The following is an 18,173-nucleotide window of genomic DNA, read 5'->3' on the forward strand; positions in this document are numbered from 1 at the left end:
AAGTTTTCATAGAAACAATGATTACCCTACTAACATAATGATAAATTGATTGTAAATTGATTATGCTCGTTTGATCTTCCTCTCTCTCTCTTTATGTATGTGTGTCCAAAAATAAAAACAAGAAAATAGTAATTGAAAATATTCATCTTGTGACAAAAGGGATTAAATCTCTCTCTTGAGGTGTAAACCTCTTTTAGAGTGAAAATCGATTCGATCCCTCTCAGTGCTTGTTAGATCCGAAATTAAAATGGATCTAGACTAGTTTAATCATTAGTCTTTAAATAAGCCACATTAAAGAAAAGTACCATGAAAAAAACCATAAATTAATTTTATTTAATTTTAACTAAATATTAAACATTACAATATTTCTACCACACTAAACGCATCTCACATCTCATTAAACACATCTCAACACAATAAATAATAAAATATTTTTAAAATTCTCCGCCATTCTTAATTCTTTAAACTAAATTTAAAATCCTCTACCATAACAATACTTTATATACTAGCAATTGCCCCAAAAGGTGCAAAGAGAGGCCGATAGTTTTTTTAAATTGGAAAAAATTGTATAAAGGAGGTATTTGTAGATATGTATGCCATATGCCATATGTATTGACATATTTTAATTTATATACATAAGGTTGTTGTTGTTGAACGTTGTTATTCCCTTGTGAGGAATTAGTACCAGAATGACCTAGCCTTTCCTCCCTCCTACCCTATATATATATACACACTAATTTGATATACCTCTAACAAAATATTAAAACTAGAGAATAATGAGTGTTGGAAACCACTATTTAAACTCAATTAAAATAATTGTATTATAAAATCTACCATCTAAATCATATAATTAATTAATACTATCTTTAATTAAAATGATTGGATTATAAAATTTATACTCTAAATTATATTATTAATTAATACATTATATATATATATATATATATATATATATATATTTGTGTTAATTTATATATAAATGATAAGTGGTGCTATTGTAATTTTATATATACTCCAAATCAAAAGTGCAGATTTGATATACCACTCAAAAAACACCTAAAATAAGGAATAAAAACTTAGTTTGCCAAATTTGACGGATAACAAATACCATTAAATTACCCTTCTAAAAATATATTTTTTTTTAACGAGAATAATGAAATTTTGTAATGAAGATTAAGCCTCGAATGAACAAAAGCCATAAAAGAGCTTTTCAAAAGGTAACTTAAACTATGGCATAAAAAAACAAAAAACTTAAATGGAAACAACAAAGTTCATAAAAACTAATAATTATACTTGATAGGAGGAAGTCGATTTCATTGGGTTAACAACTTCCAACATTCATATATGAAATAATAGTCAAGTAAGAGGTAGGATACATTGTAACCACCATTGATTATTTTGAGGAGCTACTCAACCTCTGCTCTTCTCTAGAGTCCTTGTGAACAATGAGACTTACAAGTTCACTGAAAGATAGTGGCAGAAAGCTTGAGTGTAAGGTTCTTTCTCCCTGAAAATAAAATATCCCACTCCCTCTATTTTAATTATTAAAATAAACCACAACTCTAAAATTAAACTCTTTTTAATTTATTTTAAAAATAATTATGTTGAATAGTTTCGAATAAATTTTGTTTTAAGTTTAAGGTTGTAATATAATCACAATGCGGGAATGTCTACATATAATGCAAATTATTTTTTTATTTTTTTTTTCCGGGGAAAAAATCAAAACTTTTTATTAAGAGCGATAAAAAGTTTTACAAGCGATTGAATCATATGCCACCACATCTGGCTCAGGAGTCTGCTGTTCTGCTCAACATTTATCAAATTATTTTTTTTTTTTTTTTTATTATTATCAATATGAGAACATTTAATTTATTGTAAATAATTATCATATAAAGTTATTTGAATAATTCTATATAAATAGATTTTGTAATATAAGATGACTATTTTAGTTTAATGAAATGAAGAAATTAACTTTAACAGAAATGCAAACTTATTACAATTATGCTTATATAATAACACTATCATAGTTGAACAAACATAATTCAAATGAGGTGAACAGAGATCAAGAAAAAATTCAAATTAAGTTAAGGAGCACTCAATTTATAAACAATTGTTGCCCTTAATGTTTTACATTGGTGTTGAAGCTGAAGAAATTTCTCTTCATATGCCAACTCAAAATTCCTACAAAATTTAACATTTTTCTCATAGCATGTGATCTTTCTTCACACAATCTATAAACATTTTAGTGGGGAAATCTAATAGTGAAATTGAGATTAAGGATCAATCATCATCACTAAACAATGCCTCGGAGTACTTACTTCACTAACTTCTAACGAGTATTCTCATATTCAAACATCCTGGAAGCAGTTCCACAAATGATAAGCTTCTCCTTCTTGTGTAACTACTCAATGCTTTGATTTTCCTTCCCACATAAAGAGCATTTTGAATTCTCCTTGTCACCACAAAACGCACACACCCAGTGTTTGCAACCCTATAGTAAAGTGAATTAAAATCCCCATGCCCTTCTAATGAAATATTATGTAAACCATGGTTCAAATCCCAGTAGATCAAACTAACCCAAAAAAAATACGAGTAAAAATTGTGGTGATTACCATGAAGCAAAGTCTTGCTTGTTGATGAATACAAAGAACACACATCAACTTTTCTGCAGAGCCCTGAAGCACTGTATCTATGGGATGTATGTTGGAATTTATAGCAAAAAAGCTGGGAATATTCCTCCCAAGAATTTGTATGAGGAAAATTGAACAATTATCCGAATTTGTATGAGAAAAAATGAACAATTATAGATTTGAAGTTGTAATCTTCTCAATTCTTAAAAAAAAAAATCACTCAAAAAATTTAATCCTCTAAAACCATAATAATAAATTCAAAATTTTGATAACCAAAAATAAATTTAAACTATTTATTTCAATTTATCAAATTTCAATAAAAATATCTCAAATATTTCATCTTTCTTAAATATTTCATTTTTCACTTGACTATAATTTTATACAATTTCATTTTACTCCTCTAAAGCCATCCTAATAAATTCAGAATTTTGATATCCAAAAATAAATTTAAACTATTTATCTCAATTTATCAAATTTCAATAAAAATATTTTAAATATTTCATCTTTCATTAACTATAATTTTATACAAATTCATTTTTTATTTTTATCTTACTCTTCGGCTCCCTAACTTACAGCGTTCCTAGCTTTTTGCTATCAACCTTTGAGTCAAGAATTTAGCACATACTTATTAAACATCCATGTTCTCCATAGAACTTCCAAAATTAAAGCAAAAAAGCTTTCAAATTTTGAATATTCAATATAGCTGCTCATGTAACGATTGCTTTAAGCAGAATTTCGATTTTGTCGTATGTGATGTACTGTTATCACAGATATGACATTCAAAGTCAAATAAATCTATGTACATCTCTTGGAGGGGCACACTTTGAAGTGAGCTTTCAGCGAAACTTCTGAATAGAATTTTATAAAAATGTATGGACAATGCATCCAGACACCAATATGAGCCATTAATACATGTCATGAATGTAATCATGCAGAGCAGGAAAAGGGGGTTAGCATATATGTTGTGTGTGACAGAGATTAGAATAATTAAGGCTCGAGTAACTTGACAAACAAATCTTCAACATCTTTTGCATTAGACCATTCATGCACTTCAGCCTTGACAAGATCACGGTTCTTCTGAATAAGCTTCCACAGCGGGTATCTGCCAAGACATTAATCAATACAAGGTGTTTTATGAGAACTTGGTTAACATTAATATCACTGAAAGAATCCTGGGAAACAAAATTTTGGTTTAATGGTATCACTTACTCTTTTCTGGGCAAAACATAATCTCCATCTCTGAACTTCAAGGAAGGGCAGAAATCTCCACTTCCATCCCCAAGATAAATAAATTGTTTTTTATCAGCTGGTTCTCCTGATTCCCCTTCCAAGGACTTTCGCATAATCTCATCTATTATTGCTCCCTGCAACGCAGAAAACTATCAGCATGCAATATTTCTCTAATAACTATTTGCACTCAGAGAAGAAAAGTGAGATGAATTCCAGAGTCAGAAAAGGGATGGAAGGATCCATCAACTCTTTGGGTGTATTCATTGGATGCATTGTCCATTGGGTACAGACAACAGAAGCAGAAATACATTTAAACCCTGATTATCTCAGATTCAGACAAATGTCCTATAGAATAAATATCATAACTCCATATTTGCATATCGGACCTGTAAATTATAAGTTATAGGTCCAAATATACATATCAGAACATGTGATATTCTATAGCAATAAGCATATGAGACCCCAGTTTAGATGGGTGTTTGCTAATGTGTAACAGTTGAGAATAATGAATACCTTGCACATATTAGGAGGGCAGAGGCCGCAGCCATGAGGAGGGCCTTCAGTAAAGGGATGAAAAGGCTGAATCCTCAATCTCCCCTTCTCATCAACAAACGCTGGATTTGTCTTAATCTCAGTGAAGTATTGGAGCAGGTCATGGGCTTGAAGAATGGTCTTTATGAAGAACATATTAGCATCGCTCACAATTCGAAGTTCACACCTGCAACACAACAACAACCAAAGAATACTTGATTACAATCAATGCAGACTTCTTCAGTGAAATCTAATAAACTAAAAAGGAGGAGAAAGAGCCATGATATCATAACCCACCCCATGGAGAAGGCAAATTTGATTGCACTTATAGTTTCTGGGTACAGAGGAATGGTCTTCAAACTCTCTTCAATATCGCTTATCGTCTTTCCCTGGTCATGCAGCTCCCCCATTATTTTATCCTTCACGTACAAACCAGCATATTAATTGCAGAAAATCTCAAGGATGCTTCTAGCATTTTCAGTAAAGTTGACTACTTGAGGATTCTAATGAGCACCTGCTGGTATGAATCTAACCAAACGCATAACAAAAATAGGCACAAGTTGCAGTAACCCCTGAACCAACAAAAACTCAATCTCGTATTACATGAAGATCAAAATACAAATAGTAATTACTTACCATAAGAGTATTCCATGGAAGCGTGGGGAGCAAAGCCTGGAAGAGCGGAGTGGCTCCGAGCTGTTCAATCACCCAGGGATCGCTATCACAGTCAATTATGGTGAGATCGAAATCAAATACAATCACAGTACTACTGCCCTTCATGCAACCCATAGCTTCGCAAGCAGGCAGAAAGGAAAATGAATAAGTTAAAACCAGAGAGAAGACCACAGAGAGATTTGTGTGAGAGGAAGGATGGTAAAAAGCCCTCTTATATCACAACAACCACCAGGGAATATTATGGTAACAAAGCATATTCGAGGAGGATGTTATTGTGTAACCCAAAAACATAAAAGCATCAACGTATATTCACTGGTTTCTCGCGTGTCGGTCAATCCGCGCCAACGACCAAGGAGTCCATTACCACATGGACTCCTCTCCTGTTGAGAATAATATTCACAGCATATGCTCTTTTACATGTAGGTGCTTTCTTTTGTGCCACTCCTTTTATTTTTTTTACGCGTAAGGTTTGTGAGATTAAAAATGGTTTATAAGAATATCTACACCATCTCCAAACTCCCCCACCGGCCTTCTACCAGTGACTAGTTCCAGCAGCACTACTCCAAAGCTATAAACATCACTCTTTTCATCCACTTTCAGCGTGTATGCATATTCTGAAAAAATAACACAAGAAAAATATTGTATGAGAACTTACATATAAGCATTCGATCCATCAGCAGCCTTCATCTAATTGATTCTCTTCAGAGAAACATAGGGCATGGAAATTTCACATTGAAATAATATTAAAGGCAAGGAGATAAGCTTGATTGTTTACCTGGAGCAATGCAACCATAGGAACCTGCAATGGAAGACATACATTCCAAAGCCCCAGAATCCTGCAAAAACTTTGCAAGGCCGAAATCGGCTACATGGGCCTCAAAATTGGAATCCAAGAGAATGTTGTTGGACTTTACATCATGGTGTATTATAATCGGGCTGCAATCATGGTGTAAATAGCAGATCCCTTTAGCTCCCTCAACAGCAATCTTGTATCTGGTAGCCCATTGTAAATGCCCACCTTTCTTGCCGTGCAGTAACTCTCCCAGGCTTCCGTTTGGCATGTACTCGTAAACAAGCAGATTGATTTCTTGATTTGAGCAAAACCCCAACAGTCTCACTATATGGCGATGTCGAATCTTGCCCAAAGTCTGAATCTCTACAGCAAAACCATGGTCGTGAGAAGACTCTCTTCCAATCCCAGGCAACCTCTTCACTGCAAATTCCTCATCGCTCCGCATCGAACCCTTGTACACAACCCCTGCTCCTCCCTTTCCAATAATATTTTCCTCTTTCAAACACTCCAAGACATCTTCACAGGTGAAGTCCAGCCTCTGGAATGTTGTTAGCTTCCAGGATCTTGAAGCATTGCTTTTCTTCAAAGCCCTGGCTTTGATGATGGCAGCAGAGGCAAAAACCAGTGAGCATAATAGCAAACCTATGACCAGAACCAGCTTTACAGTGGAAGAAATCAAAGAACCCTTAACATGAGCATGCGGCGAATTGGGCTGAACTGTGCAAGGTCCCAGATACAACCCACACAATCCAGGGTTCCCAACGAAGGAAGTTGCATTGAAGAAAGTGAACTGGCCACCATTTGGTACAACAACAGACAGATTATTGTAGGAGAAATCCACAGAAGTCAAGCTCTGCATCTGCTCTAATTCATTAGGAATGCTTCCAGAGAAATGATTCCGCGAGATATTCAGATAATTAAGGATGCCCAGACTGGTGATTGTGGAAGGAATTGGGCCACTCAGATTATTCCTACTCAAATCTATATATGATAAAAGCTTGCATTAGCTTATCCCATCTGGGATTTTCCCCGAGAATCTATTGTTACTGAAATCCAACTTGCTCAGTTGTCTCAGTTCATTAATCTCAGTAGGAATAGGTCCTGTGAATTCATTTCCATTAAGCAAAATCTCTGTTAAACCAACGAACTTACCTATAGTCCGAGGTAGGGGTCCGCTGAGCATATTAAGAAAACCTTGGGCAGAAGCCTCTTTAATTAGTAAAATTTAAGGTTATTACTACACCGGGTGGGAATCGAGCTTGTGACCTTCATCGGAGGGCCCGAAAAAGATTCTGTTCTAGGCTTCTTGAAAGCCGCATTGGAAAGCCCGGCTTGATCGCTGCTTCTCTTCTGTTCAGTAGTGCACTCTCCACCTTCATCAACCTGCAGAAGCATCAATAGATATAAATAAAGACACGAAAAATGCAAGAAAATAGTAAGAAAGCAGATAATACGGTGATGACTTACAGCATTCTTCTGCAAATTATTATTGTTCGAAGATGATATTAAATAATGACAAGAGATTTGCAGGACCCCAAGGTTGCTCCAGAGATTCAGCACCTTGAGGTTCGACAGGTCGCCGATGGAATCGGGGATTCCACCATGGAGCCTGTTATGGAACAGATTCAGGAGCGTGAGCGAGACCAGGTTCTTGAATTCTTCCGGGATTTGTCCAGTCAGCTCATTGAATGAAAGATCCAACGACTTGAGGTTTCTCAGATTGCCGAGCTGGGGAGGAATGGGGCCTGACAGGACGTTCAAGAAGAGGAAGAGCGAGTCGAGCGAGCTCAGATTGCCTAGCTCCGCGGGAATCGAACCCGTGAGCCCGCAGTTAGACATGTCCAGTCGGATGAGCTTCTTTAAGTTCCCAAACTGAGGCGGGATCTCGCAGGAATAATTGTTGTAGTGGCCGATGAAGAGGTATCTCAGCTCGGCGAGTTTGCCGAGCTCTGGCGGCAAGTTACCGGTGAGGCCATTTCCGTTGAGGCCCAGGTAGTGGAGACTCGTCAGGTTTCCGTAGCAAGCGGGAACCGAACCCTAGAAATAATTTCCGCCGAGGTGGAGGTACCGGAGTCTGGCCAGTGACGCAACTTCCAGAGGCAAGGGGGCGGAACCCAAATTTTACGCGCCACGTGTCAACCTGAATGCCCCACTTTTCTCTGTAAAAGTTCACGCCACCTGTCGACCCGAGAATGAAAAGGACGACGAAACTCTGTTTCAAAGGAAGGCCTATCGGCCTAAATATTTATTTGATAAAACACCATAACCATACTTTGTCAAGAGCATGCGATGTAAGTCATTTTAAATGAAGTATATTTTATGAACACAAATAATAAATCGGCGTGCATTTAAATATTGATAATTCAACTTTGTGTGATGGAGGAAATGATACTTTTGAAAAATTTTAAAATTGCGATGTTTCCGAAAAAAATGTTAACCTACAGTCGATTGTTTGCCTTCACGTGCGTTTGTATTTTAAAACTATAGAGTAAATTTGAAATATGTGTATACTTAACATATAAATATATATTTTTATTATATAAAAAATAATTTCACAGTTTAATTTGAAATGATTTTTTTGGTATTTAATTTTGTTAAAATTTAATTAAGATTTTTAATAATTATAAATTTAATTCGTTTAATTTCAGAATTTAAATTTCTTAAAAAAAAATTAAACGCTGAATTAAAAATGTATTTTAAATAATAAGAAATCACAATTTTATTTCAAATTATATTATATAATTTTTATAAAAATAAAAATAAAAATATTTATTTACTAATTAAACTATATCTATAAAATTGTTTATTAATAAAATCAAATCTACAAAAAAAATTAAATAAAAAACCAAAAAATATTAATAAAAAAATTAATTTGTAATAAAAATAATATCTAAATTAATATTAAAAAATATAATAATATTAATAATAATTATAAAAAATTATTGTTTTTAATATTATTTAAGTTAAAATGTTTGTAAATCTTCACATGATACTTAACTTTACTTCTCATTAAGAGTTGGTCTTCTTCTGAAAGGAGGGTAAAAGTATCTTGAAAAATAAAACCCTACAAAATTATCAATAAATTATTTTCATTATTAATTGATACAAATAATTGTGTTGAAATTTTTTATAAACAAAAAGATTTAAACAATAATTTAATATAAATTATTCAAATAATATATATTTTCAAATAATAACAATAATAATAAATTATGTTCATTATTAACTGATATAAATAATTGTGTTAAAGTTTTTTATAAACAAAAAGATATTAAACATTAATTTAACATAAGTTAATTTTAAAATTAATGTTATTAAAAATTATATTATAATAAATTTTACTATTAAAAAATAAATTATCATTAATTAAATATAAATATTATGTAAAAAATATTTCATATCAACGAAATTGGTCAAAAATGGTGGATAATGAAAAAGGTGAAAGACTTTTAATTTGTATAAATATATGTGATTGTGTGTCCTTTGATATAACAACTAACAAATCTATACAAAATGATAGACCACAGGCCCTACCCATTCAAGCGCCAGCTTATTCAGCCAGTGTGGTGTTCAATCCCCACTCTTTTGGTCGCATAAACTCCATTTCCATACCCCAGCAAATACATGTATGACCACGCCATAGATCTCACCAAAATGCATGAAAAGAATATAACATACAAAACATAGCTCTCTGATTCATCAAAACAGAGGCTTCTTAGAGATTTTGCATTCATTCATCTACATACATACCTCAATGGCACCGGGGGCTATAAGCCATTGTAGGCAAAGCTCCATGCCTCATTAGGGATTGAACTGAGGGCCAGTAAGTGGCAAACCCAAAAATAAAAACTAAAAACACATGCCCACTTAGAATTGGAAATCCTATCTAACTCAAAAGAATTCAAGGAGTGAAGCACCGGGATATATATACCTACTGGACACATGTAGTAGGAAAGTAGATCTCCATAGCCAAAATCCCAACATTCTCTGGACGAGATGCCATTGTTTTGACAAACTTAATGAATCCGAATTCAGAAATCCTGAGAGTGGGAAAGCAGCTAATAATACCAGGCACAAAACCCACTCTTTTGCAATCACTGCAGAATGAATGCGGGAATGAAGAGATTCGAGCTTCTTAAATAGGGGCGCCCTCCACATGCCAAAGACCTCAGAAAAATTTACTACTTAACAGTCTTCTTTGGCTGCTTCGATTCAACAACGAGGTCGTTCAAGGTGTGCCTTAGATCCGTCAATTGACAGATGACAAGGCACCAAACTAGTTGTCAATTGCCTTCTTGCTCACAAAATCCAAGTATGCCACACCCTCCAAGAGTGCTCTAAGAAAACTCTAAGTATCTAAGAGTATGAGAGAGAAAGAATAATGAGAGAGCTCCAAAACTAAATTGACAAAAGGTTACCAATTGATCCTCATAAGCCTTTTTATGATTTAGGCCTCTATTTTCTTTATTTTCTATTATTTTCCTTCAATTTCCTCCCCACATGCAACCTGTGACCTTTCACGGCCCTTTTCTCCTAATTTCCGTTATTTTCACAAATAAATGTGCCATCAGGTATGCATCAAAGAGGAGGACATTCACAAGACAACTTTTCAGACGAGGTATGGGCATTATGAGTTTGTTGTAGTTCCATTCGGTTTGACTAATGCTCCAACTACATTTATGTGCTTGATGAATAGTGTGTTGCGTCCGTATTTGGAAGTTTTTTATTGTGTTCGTTGGTGACATATTCGTATATTCTAAAAATGAGGAAGAGCATGCTGAGCATTTAGCAGCAGTGTTAAGGTTGTTGAGAGAGCATCAATTGTATGATAAGCTCAACAAGTGTAGTTTCTTTCAGACCGAGATACACTACTTGGGGGATGTTGTCTCCATGGAGGGCATTGCAGTAGATCCAGAAAATATAAGGGCCATCATGGAGTGGGTAGCTCCTAAGAATGTGGATGAGGTGAGATCTTTTATGGGGTTGGCAAGCTATTATAGGAGGTTCATCAATAACTTCTCATAGATTGCTTATCCTATCACATCATTGCAGAGGAAAGGTAAGAAATTCAAATGGACAAAGGAGTGTGAGGCTAGTTTTGAGCAGCTTAAGCAGTTGTTGACACGTGCACCAGTGCTAAATATTGCAGATCCAGATAAAGAGTTTGTGGTATGCACAAATGCTTGCAAGAAGGGACTTGGTGGAGTCCTTATGTAGGATGGACAAGTGGTATGCTATGAGTCATGGAAATTGAATGAGCATGAGAAGAACTACCCCACACATGATCTTAAGTTGGCAACAATTATTCATGTGTTGAAGATGTGGAGACACTATCTTCTGGGCAGGAGGTTTACATTGACGAGTGATCATAGTGGTTTGCCGTATCTGTTTGACCAACCAAATCTGAATGGTAGCTAGGCTCAGTGGTTGGCTATGATCAGTGAGTTCGATTTTGAGTTAAGTATATCAAAGGTAAAGATCACATAGTGACAGATGCTCTTAGCAGGTGGATACAAGTAAATCACTTAACAGCTATGAGCTCCTATGAGACAGACTTACAGGCTAGGATCTTGTAGGCAGGGCAGTGAGATGTCAGGTACATTTATACACAAGTTGCAATAGAGTATTGGTACAAGTGATAGTTGTATTGAAAATAATAATAAAAATATATTTTCATTATTAATTAATATTCAAATTGTGGTTTGAAATAATGTAACATATTTTTTTTAAATAATAATAAAAAAATATTTTGGATATTAATTGATATTTAAATGGTTGTGTTGAAGTTTTTCATAAACAAAAAGATATCGAACACTAATTTAACATAAGTTAATTTTAAAATTAATGTTATTAAAAATTACATTATAAGAAATTTTGCTATTAAAATAAAAATTTATATAAAAAATATTTCATATGAACGAAATTGGTCAAAATTGGTGGATAACGAAAAAGCTAAAAGAATATCACATATATAATAAATATATGTGATTGTGTGCCCTTTCATAAAACAACTAGCAAATCTATACAAAATGTCAAAGGATTTTTTTGTCTCTTCGAATTGTAATGTGACATAAGTTTTGTCATACCAAAATAGTTATGTTGATGTATCATACAATTATAATGGTCTTAAATTTTTTAAAATAAACATTATTTAATTTGTTTTTAATATTATTTTTATTTTTACTTATAAAAAATTTAAATTTTAAATTTCATTAATGTAATTTATATATATTTTAATTTTATTTTATTAATATAATATAAATCTTATTTTTGTTAAAGTTTTATTAGTACAATAGGTTGAGGATGGACCTCGTCAGTAAGGCGACTCAAGATTAAACCTTACGCCGGTGGTTGTGCCCGGGAGGAGACATGCGAAAAAATCCAGTCAACTAAGGGTTGGTGTGGCCCAGGCTGGGTGCGATCCCCAGGTGACTTTGACTACTTAGATGCCCCTCGGTCGCAACTCCTCAAGCCACAAGTTGATCCTAGAAGATCATAGACAACTTGACAAATATATATATATATCATATTTTTTTTATTTAATTTATTTTATAAAATTTGTTTTTTTTAAAGAAACAAATATTAGATTTGTATATTAGAAAAAAAAAACTGGATTTTGGGCTAGAACCCTTACAACATTCCTCATGTCTCAAAATTTCAAGAATTTCACTGATTCACAAAATGAAAATTTTGTTCTTGTGGCTACCTTTTCCCCCCATTCTAAAACATGCTTACTAAAGATTTGGCAGAAAACCCCTAATAGCAAAATATATTTGCATAACATCATATTACAACAAAATTTGTAGAGAGAGTATCAATTTCAAACAATGGTACCAAGCCCATTGAGCTCTGACTTTATCCTGAATTCCCCATAGTTTTCATTTGTCGAAGCTTCTTCGTCACTGGCTTATCGCCAGTCTCATCCGCCTTCACATTATGCAGATCGCCCCTACTGTTCAATTCTTCCAGTTCAATCACCCTTAGATCTAGTGCTACCATCTTTGAGCTAACTTTAGCCTTGAATTGCTCCAGAATCCTCCTTTTCTTCACTTGCTTCATTTCCAATAACAATTGAAATGATTTCCATTGTTGCTCCACCACTTCATCCTGCTTGTGAATGATCCCTAACAATTCCCCAACAAATTCTAACAATCTCTCAATCAGCTAATTAGATTTGCCGATTTTCATTTATAGAGGAACGTATGCCATTATATAGGTAAGTCACTCCGCATGTCGAACTAGAAGAACAATTCTCCATTGTTAACCAACAACCACTTGCAATAGTTGAACATTGCGTAGCTGAGGAACCACGTTTGTAACAACCTTGGTGAAAATTCCATGTGATAAAGGTTAATAAAGGCAAAATAATAACCACGGTTGATGGGACACTTATTCCAAGCTTAATGTTGGGAAATACATCCTAGTGTGGGTGTTCATTTGGTTATTAATGACTAAGGAAATTAGCAAAGGCAATGGCTAAGGCTTTGAAAAAGAAAAATGACATTTTTGGCACATTTATTTATGAAAATAATGGAAATTAGGAGAAAAGGGAGGTGAAAGGTCACAAGTTGCATGTGAGGAGAAAATTGAAGGAAAATAATGGAAAGTGAAGAAAATAGAGGCCTCATCCAAAAAAGGCTTATGAGGATCAGTTGATAACCTTTTGCCAGTTTAGTTTTGGAGCTCTCTCATTACTCTCTCTCTCTCTCTCTCATACTCTTGGATACTTAGAGTTTTCTTGGAGCACTCTTGGAAGGTAGGGCATACTTGGATTCTTGAAGCAAGAAGGGAAAGGAAGAGTAGGAAAGTGCAAGAGGACATCAGGATCAACAACTACATCGGATTTTTCTTGCAGGTACCGAGTTGCATGTATGACTTCCTCACTAGTTTTGGCATGCATGGCATATGCATGTGTTTTGTTGATTGTGATATGTCATGGGCATGGAGGATGACCGGGATTGAAAGTGGATTGCCTAGCCTTGTCATTTCCTAGATAGCCATGGTGATTGTGGATTTGTTTTCCTTGTTTTGTTTTGGTTGGTTCTCATGTTTCCTTAGCTTGGGTTGAATTACTGGTCCTCGAAGCCTTGATTGGATAAATGCTCTAGAAGCCCTGGAAGGCTTAGATAGAGACCATTTTGATGATGGTTTTGTGATGTCTGACTGTGAGGTGGAATCACTGTTTGATGGGTTGAGGTGGATGGCCTCTGGAAGACCTGGATGAGTTTTGATTGATGTGTTCTATGAGATCCCACATTCATGCTTGGAATATGGCACGAGAGTGAATGGCTAAAGAGAGATTTGGCTCAGCCATTCTACGGTCATGTGGAACATGGAAGTCGCATCCTGGGTTTGGATTTTGTATCATCAGTATGAGGTTATTTCTCCTTGTAAATCTATGAGTATTATACTGGCTTATATGTGGTTTATATGACTGTGATTTCATGAGTATTTATGTTGCTATTATGCTTGTTTTTTATGTGTTTTATGAAGTTCCATGTATGGCTCTCATCATGTTTTTACTTGTAAATGAATGATCAATGTATCTATGACCTAATGGATGAAATGGAAGTTGATGTGTTGAGGCATCAATGTTTCTTAGCGATTCTCAGCTAAGTATGAGACCCTTGTGCTCAAATATGTTATTTACACCTCTAGATTACATATTTGTGATATGCTTGATGAAATGCTTGTCATGGCTAGTAGAGATCGAGTCAAGGTCTCATTTCAATGATTTCTTTTGCACTATCATTTCCTTGTTAATTTATTGTTCTAGAGGTATCATGAAATTCTGGGTAGTGACCTGGGCTCTGGTCCTGAAAATGTGGCGTAATTCCCAGGGATGTTGGTACATAACTGAGCAAAAGAGTCTCTGGATGCTGGCTTGTAGGCCTGTGAGAGAGTCCAAAGGTCCCTGGATACTAGCATGCTCATAGCATGAGAGTGTCCAGAGGTCAAGTTGTCCAAAAGTTCAATGGGACCCAGGGGCTAGCTGCCTGAAAGATTGGATTAGTTCCTGAGGGTTCTAATGCTGATGTTGAATGTATGTATGGCATGTTTTCGTTGGTTCCACTTCTTTAATGTGACTTAGGAGGTCGAATCCTATCATAGTGGCCTCTCGTCACATGTTTACCCTGACTGGTCAGTTGCTTGGGTAGATGTGGGAGGAGGGTGTTACAACGCTATTCCTTAAATAACCCCATCTAGACCATTACCTTATGCAAGTGAGATTCAGGCATCCATATCCAGACCGATATTTTGTTGACGCCAATGGAAATACAGTCGACAAATATGGAGGAAGGTCAATATTAACTCTAGTCTATTGCAAAATGAATATACCTCCATATCCGAGGATCTTCTCATCATTGTCTGTCCCTGGCAAGTTAACTTCCTATGCCACTTGTGACTCATGCTTTCTCCCTAGAAATGCCATCTATTAATCTGATTGAGACACAATTTTAATGCATTATGTTGCCATAACTGATGAATTAATGTACACCTTATTTCAAGACATGCATGCTTCGATTTGCAGGCTTTGATCCTTACAAAAAATGAGATGTGGGTTGTATCCACCGCGTATGCTTGTATCATTATTCTATTGTTGAGACCTTTGGCGATTTTAATACAACAACTTTATTTTTTGCTCATATTTAAGCTAGGGTGAATATTGAATCAAACTTTGTTCTAGTTCTAATTTTCCTTGCTCCACTATTGCCCCTTTTTTTCCATTGTGTCTGCCACTGAGTTCAAGTGCATGTATACATGAAAGAATTCAAGTTGTTCAAACTTCCTTGATAGTAAAATAATCCTTTGAAGAATGGGAGGATGGTCGAGACTTGGAGTTTCCTTAGTTTTTGACAGTTGGTGGATAACGATCATTAAATCTTCAAACACTAATAGTTTAAGGATATTCTTTGCTAATGATAGTTCCATGCCCTTCCAAATCACTAGATATTCCACTTGATTATTGGACTTAATTCCCAATCCCCAAGCATATTGAGTCAAAAAAAATTCATTGCGAAAAAGAATAACCCCTCCCGCTCCTGCCTCCTTTTTTTAAAAATGATTTATTAATTTAATTTTATTATATTAAATATATTTCATAAATTTTGAATATGAATATCCTTTTTAACAAACTAATAATGTCATACATTCACTTATCCATGCTTGAAAATAAAATATCATTTTAAATCACTTAAATTGGAGGTTTAAACATTTTTAAAATAGGTAATAAAGCTTTGTTTTGCTGATAGGTGTGGTCTATATTAGAATTGAGCTTAAGGAATTTCAAATATTTAAATCATTCATGGTCAAGATTTGATAACCTAGGAATATTATTTGTCTTATACATGATCTAATAGATAGTCTGGAAGGTTTGCAAATCGTATTTTAGTTTTTTAGGTCAGTTCCTCACTTTAATTCATTAAAAATTAATTTATGAAACATGGTTTTTTGTTTTACAGGGATTAGTGTCCACACGGATCTACTCTATCCCACTAAGGTATGGTAGTGCCTTAGAAACAAAACCACAATAAAGTCTAACTTGATTTCATTTTATATGAATAGATAGAAGAAGAAAGAAGGGGTCATTCTTTCGTTTGAACTGCTGCCAAAGCAAGCTTTTCAACATAAGAATATTTACTTTCTGTATCATTTAAGTTTTTACTCAAATAATATATAGGATGCTCAATTCCTTCGCCTTCTTGAACCAAAACCATGGCAATGGTTGTATCTGCTGCAACTAGATACAGGTTAAAGTCTTTTTGATAGTCTGGTGCATACATCAATGATGCTTTGATCAGCGCTTCTTTCAAAGCGTCAAAGGAAGCTTGCGCATCCTGATCCCATTCAAAGGGCACCTCCTTTTTCAAAAGACGAGTATAACCTTTAGCAAGTTCGGCGTAATTTGGTATGAACCTCCTCAGAAAGTTTGCTTTCCCTTGTAGTTTCTGTATCTGAAGCACATTTGAAGGTGGAGGCAAATTTATAATTGCCTGAACCTTACATGGGTCGAGACGAATCCCATCTTTCGAGACTACAAAGCCGAGTAAACGACCAGAACTGACGCAGAACACACATTTGTGTGGATTGAGTCGTATTTTGTAGTGTCGACAGCGTAGAAATATTGCTCTTAAATGCTGCGGATGTTGAGTCCGCTTTCGCGAATGAGCCGGAAGGTCGTCGAGATATGGTTGAACGATATTTTTGATGTCGTGGAAGGCGTAATTCATTGCCCTTTGAAAAGTTGCTCCCGCGTTCTTCAAACCAAAGGGTAATTTTCGATACGCGAATGTGCCCCACGGACAAATGAACGCAGTCTTTGACTGGTCCTGTGGGCGGATATTTATTTGATTATACCCGGAGAATCCATCCATAAATGAAAAGATTTCACAACCGACGCATTCATCAATTATCTGGTCGATTAAGGGTGTAGGGTAGTTGTCCTTTGGACAAGCTTGGTTTACATCCCTATAATCGACACAAACTCTTATGGTTCCTTGTTTTTTCATAACAGGAACAATGTTCGAAACCCAATCGGTAAGAGGAACCGGATAGATAAAACCATCGTGAAGGAGTTTCTCAACTTCAGACTTAATGGCAGTGGCTTTCTTGGGGTGCACCTGCCGAGGCCGTTGTCGTACTGGTTTAACATCCGGATACATCTTTATCTCATGTTCAACTATACTTGAGTCAATGCCTGGCATTTCATCATACGACCAGGCAAAGACATCTCTAAATTCGCGAAAAAGAGCGTTATATATTTCCAGCTCTGTAGGAGAACAACCTTTGCCAACATAAATATTCTCCACCACATTTGCTTTGGTTGAGATATTAATGGCTATTGTTTCCTCAATGTTGGATAGGTTTCGCTCGGAATCCACCGTGTTTACAGTATTCGATATAAAATCGAAAACTGATGGATGGAGTAGGTCGTCTGGAGTTTCTTCTGTAAGAAGGGAACGATGGTGGAAATCTTTCCATGGTCCCTCTTTAATTGCCATCGATTGAAGGATCCCTTCGTCAGTGTAATACACTTTTGACCAAGGATCTAAAGAGGTACCGTATTCTCCAGACCTATCTATCCAAACGCTCGATGAGCGCTGATTTGGGTTGGCCTTCCAAGCTAGAAACATTGATTGCTATAATATTTCTATTGGGCTTGGAGGCAACACCATCGTATGATCCATGTCATTATCGTTTTCTGAAGACTTCGGGATAGAAGAAATCATATTGCAGGTTCCTACGGATGCTACTTCTGCCAGATCAATTGGAGGCGGAAGTGCGAAAGTACCCATCAACACAGGGTCTTTTAG

At 35.3% G+C, this 18,173-nt stretch overlaps 1 protein-coding gene and 1 pseudogene across 2 annotated transcripts; both read right to left on the reverse strand.

Moving 5' to 3' along the window:
* Nucleotides 1-3,280: 3,280 nt before the first annotated feature.
* On the reverse strand, nucleotides 3,281-5,513 carry LOC149221239 (inorganic pyrophosphatase 1-like). Its single transcript, XM_089385054.1, has 5 exons — nucleotides 5,028-5,513; nucleotides 4,689-4,810; nucleotides 4,374-4,578; nucleotides 3,840-3,994; nucleotides 3,281-3,732 (listed from the first exon to the last, which is right to left on the reverse strand). Exons 1-5 carry the CDS (start codon nucleotides 5,178-5,180, stop codon nucleotides 3,618-3,620), a joined length of 750 nt encoding a protein of 249 aa, XP_089241180.1. The 5' UTR covers nucleotides 5,181-5,513; the 3' UTR covers nucleotides 3,281-3,617.
* Nucleotides 5,514-5,543: 30 nt separating this feature from the next.
* Nucleotides 5,544-7,971, reverse strand: LOC149221240 (uncharacterized; annotated as a pseudogene). The gene is made up of 3 exons (XR_016249358.1): nucleotides 7,126-7,971; nucleotides 5,842-7,066; nucleotides 5,544-5,680 (listed from the first exon to the last, which is right to left on the reverse strand). The product of XR_016249358.1 is annotated as an uncharacterized LOC149221240 (transcript).
* Nucleotides 7,972-18,173: the final 10,202 nt, after the last annotated feature.

Source organism: Pinus tabuliformis, chromosome Q, assembly GCF_031772625.1.
Source record: "Pinus tabuliformis cultivar Carrire ecotype Pingquan chromosome Q, CPIR1, whole genome shotgun sequence".
Taxonomy (NCBI): domain Eukaryota; kingdom Viridiplantae; phylum Streptophyta; class Pinopsida; order Pinales; family Pinaceae; genus Pinus; species Pinus tabuliformis.

Coding starts and splice junctions, on each gene's coding strand:
- LOC149221239 (XM_089385054.1), bottom strand. CDS start 5,180: ATGGGTTGCATGAAGGGCAGTAGTACTGTGATTGTATTTGATTTCGAT. Junction 4,811..5,027: donor TTCCATGGAATACTCTTATG/GTAAGTAATTAC, acceptor TTGTACGTGAAG/GATAAAATAATGGGGGAGCT. Junction 3,995..4,373: donor GCCCTCCTAATATGTGCAAG/GTATTCATTATT, acceptor TCTGCGTTGCAG/GGAGCAATAATAGATGAGAT.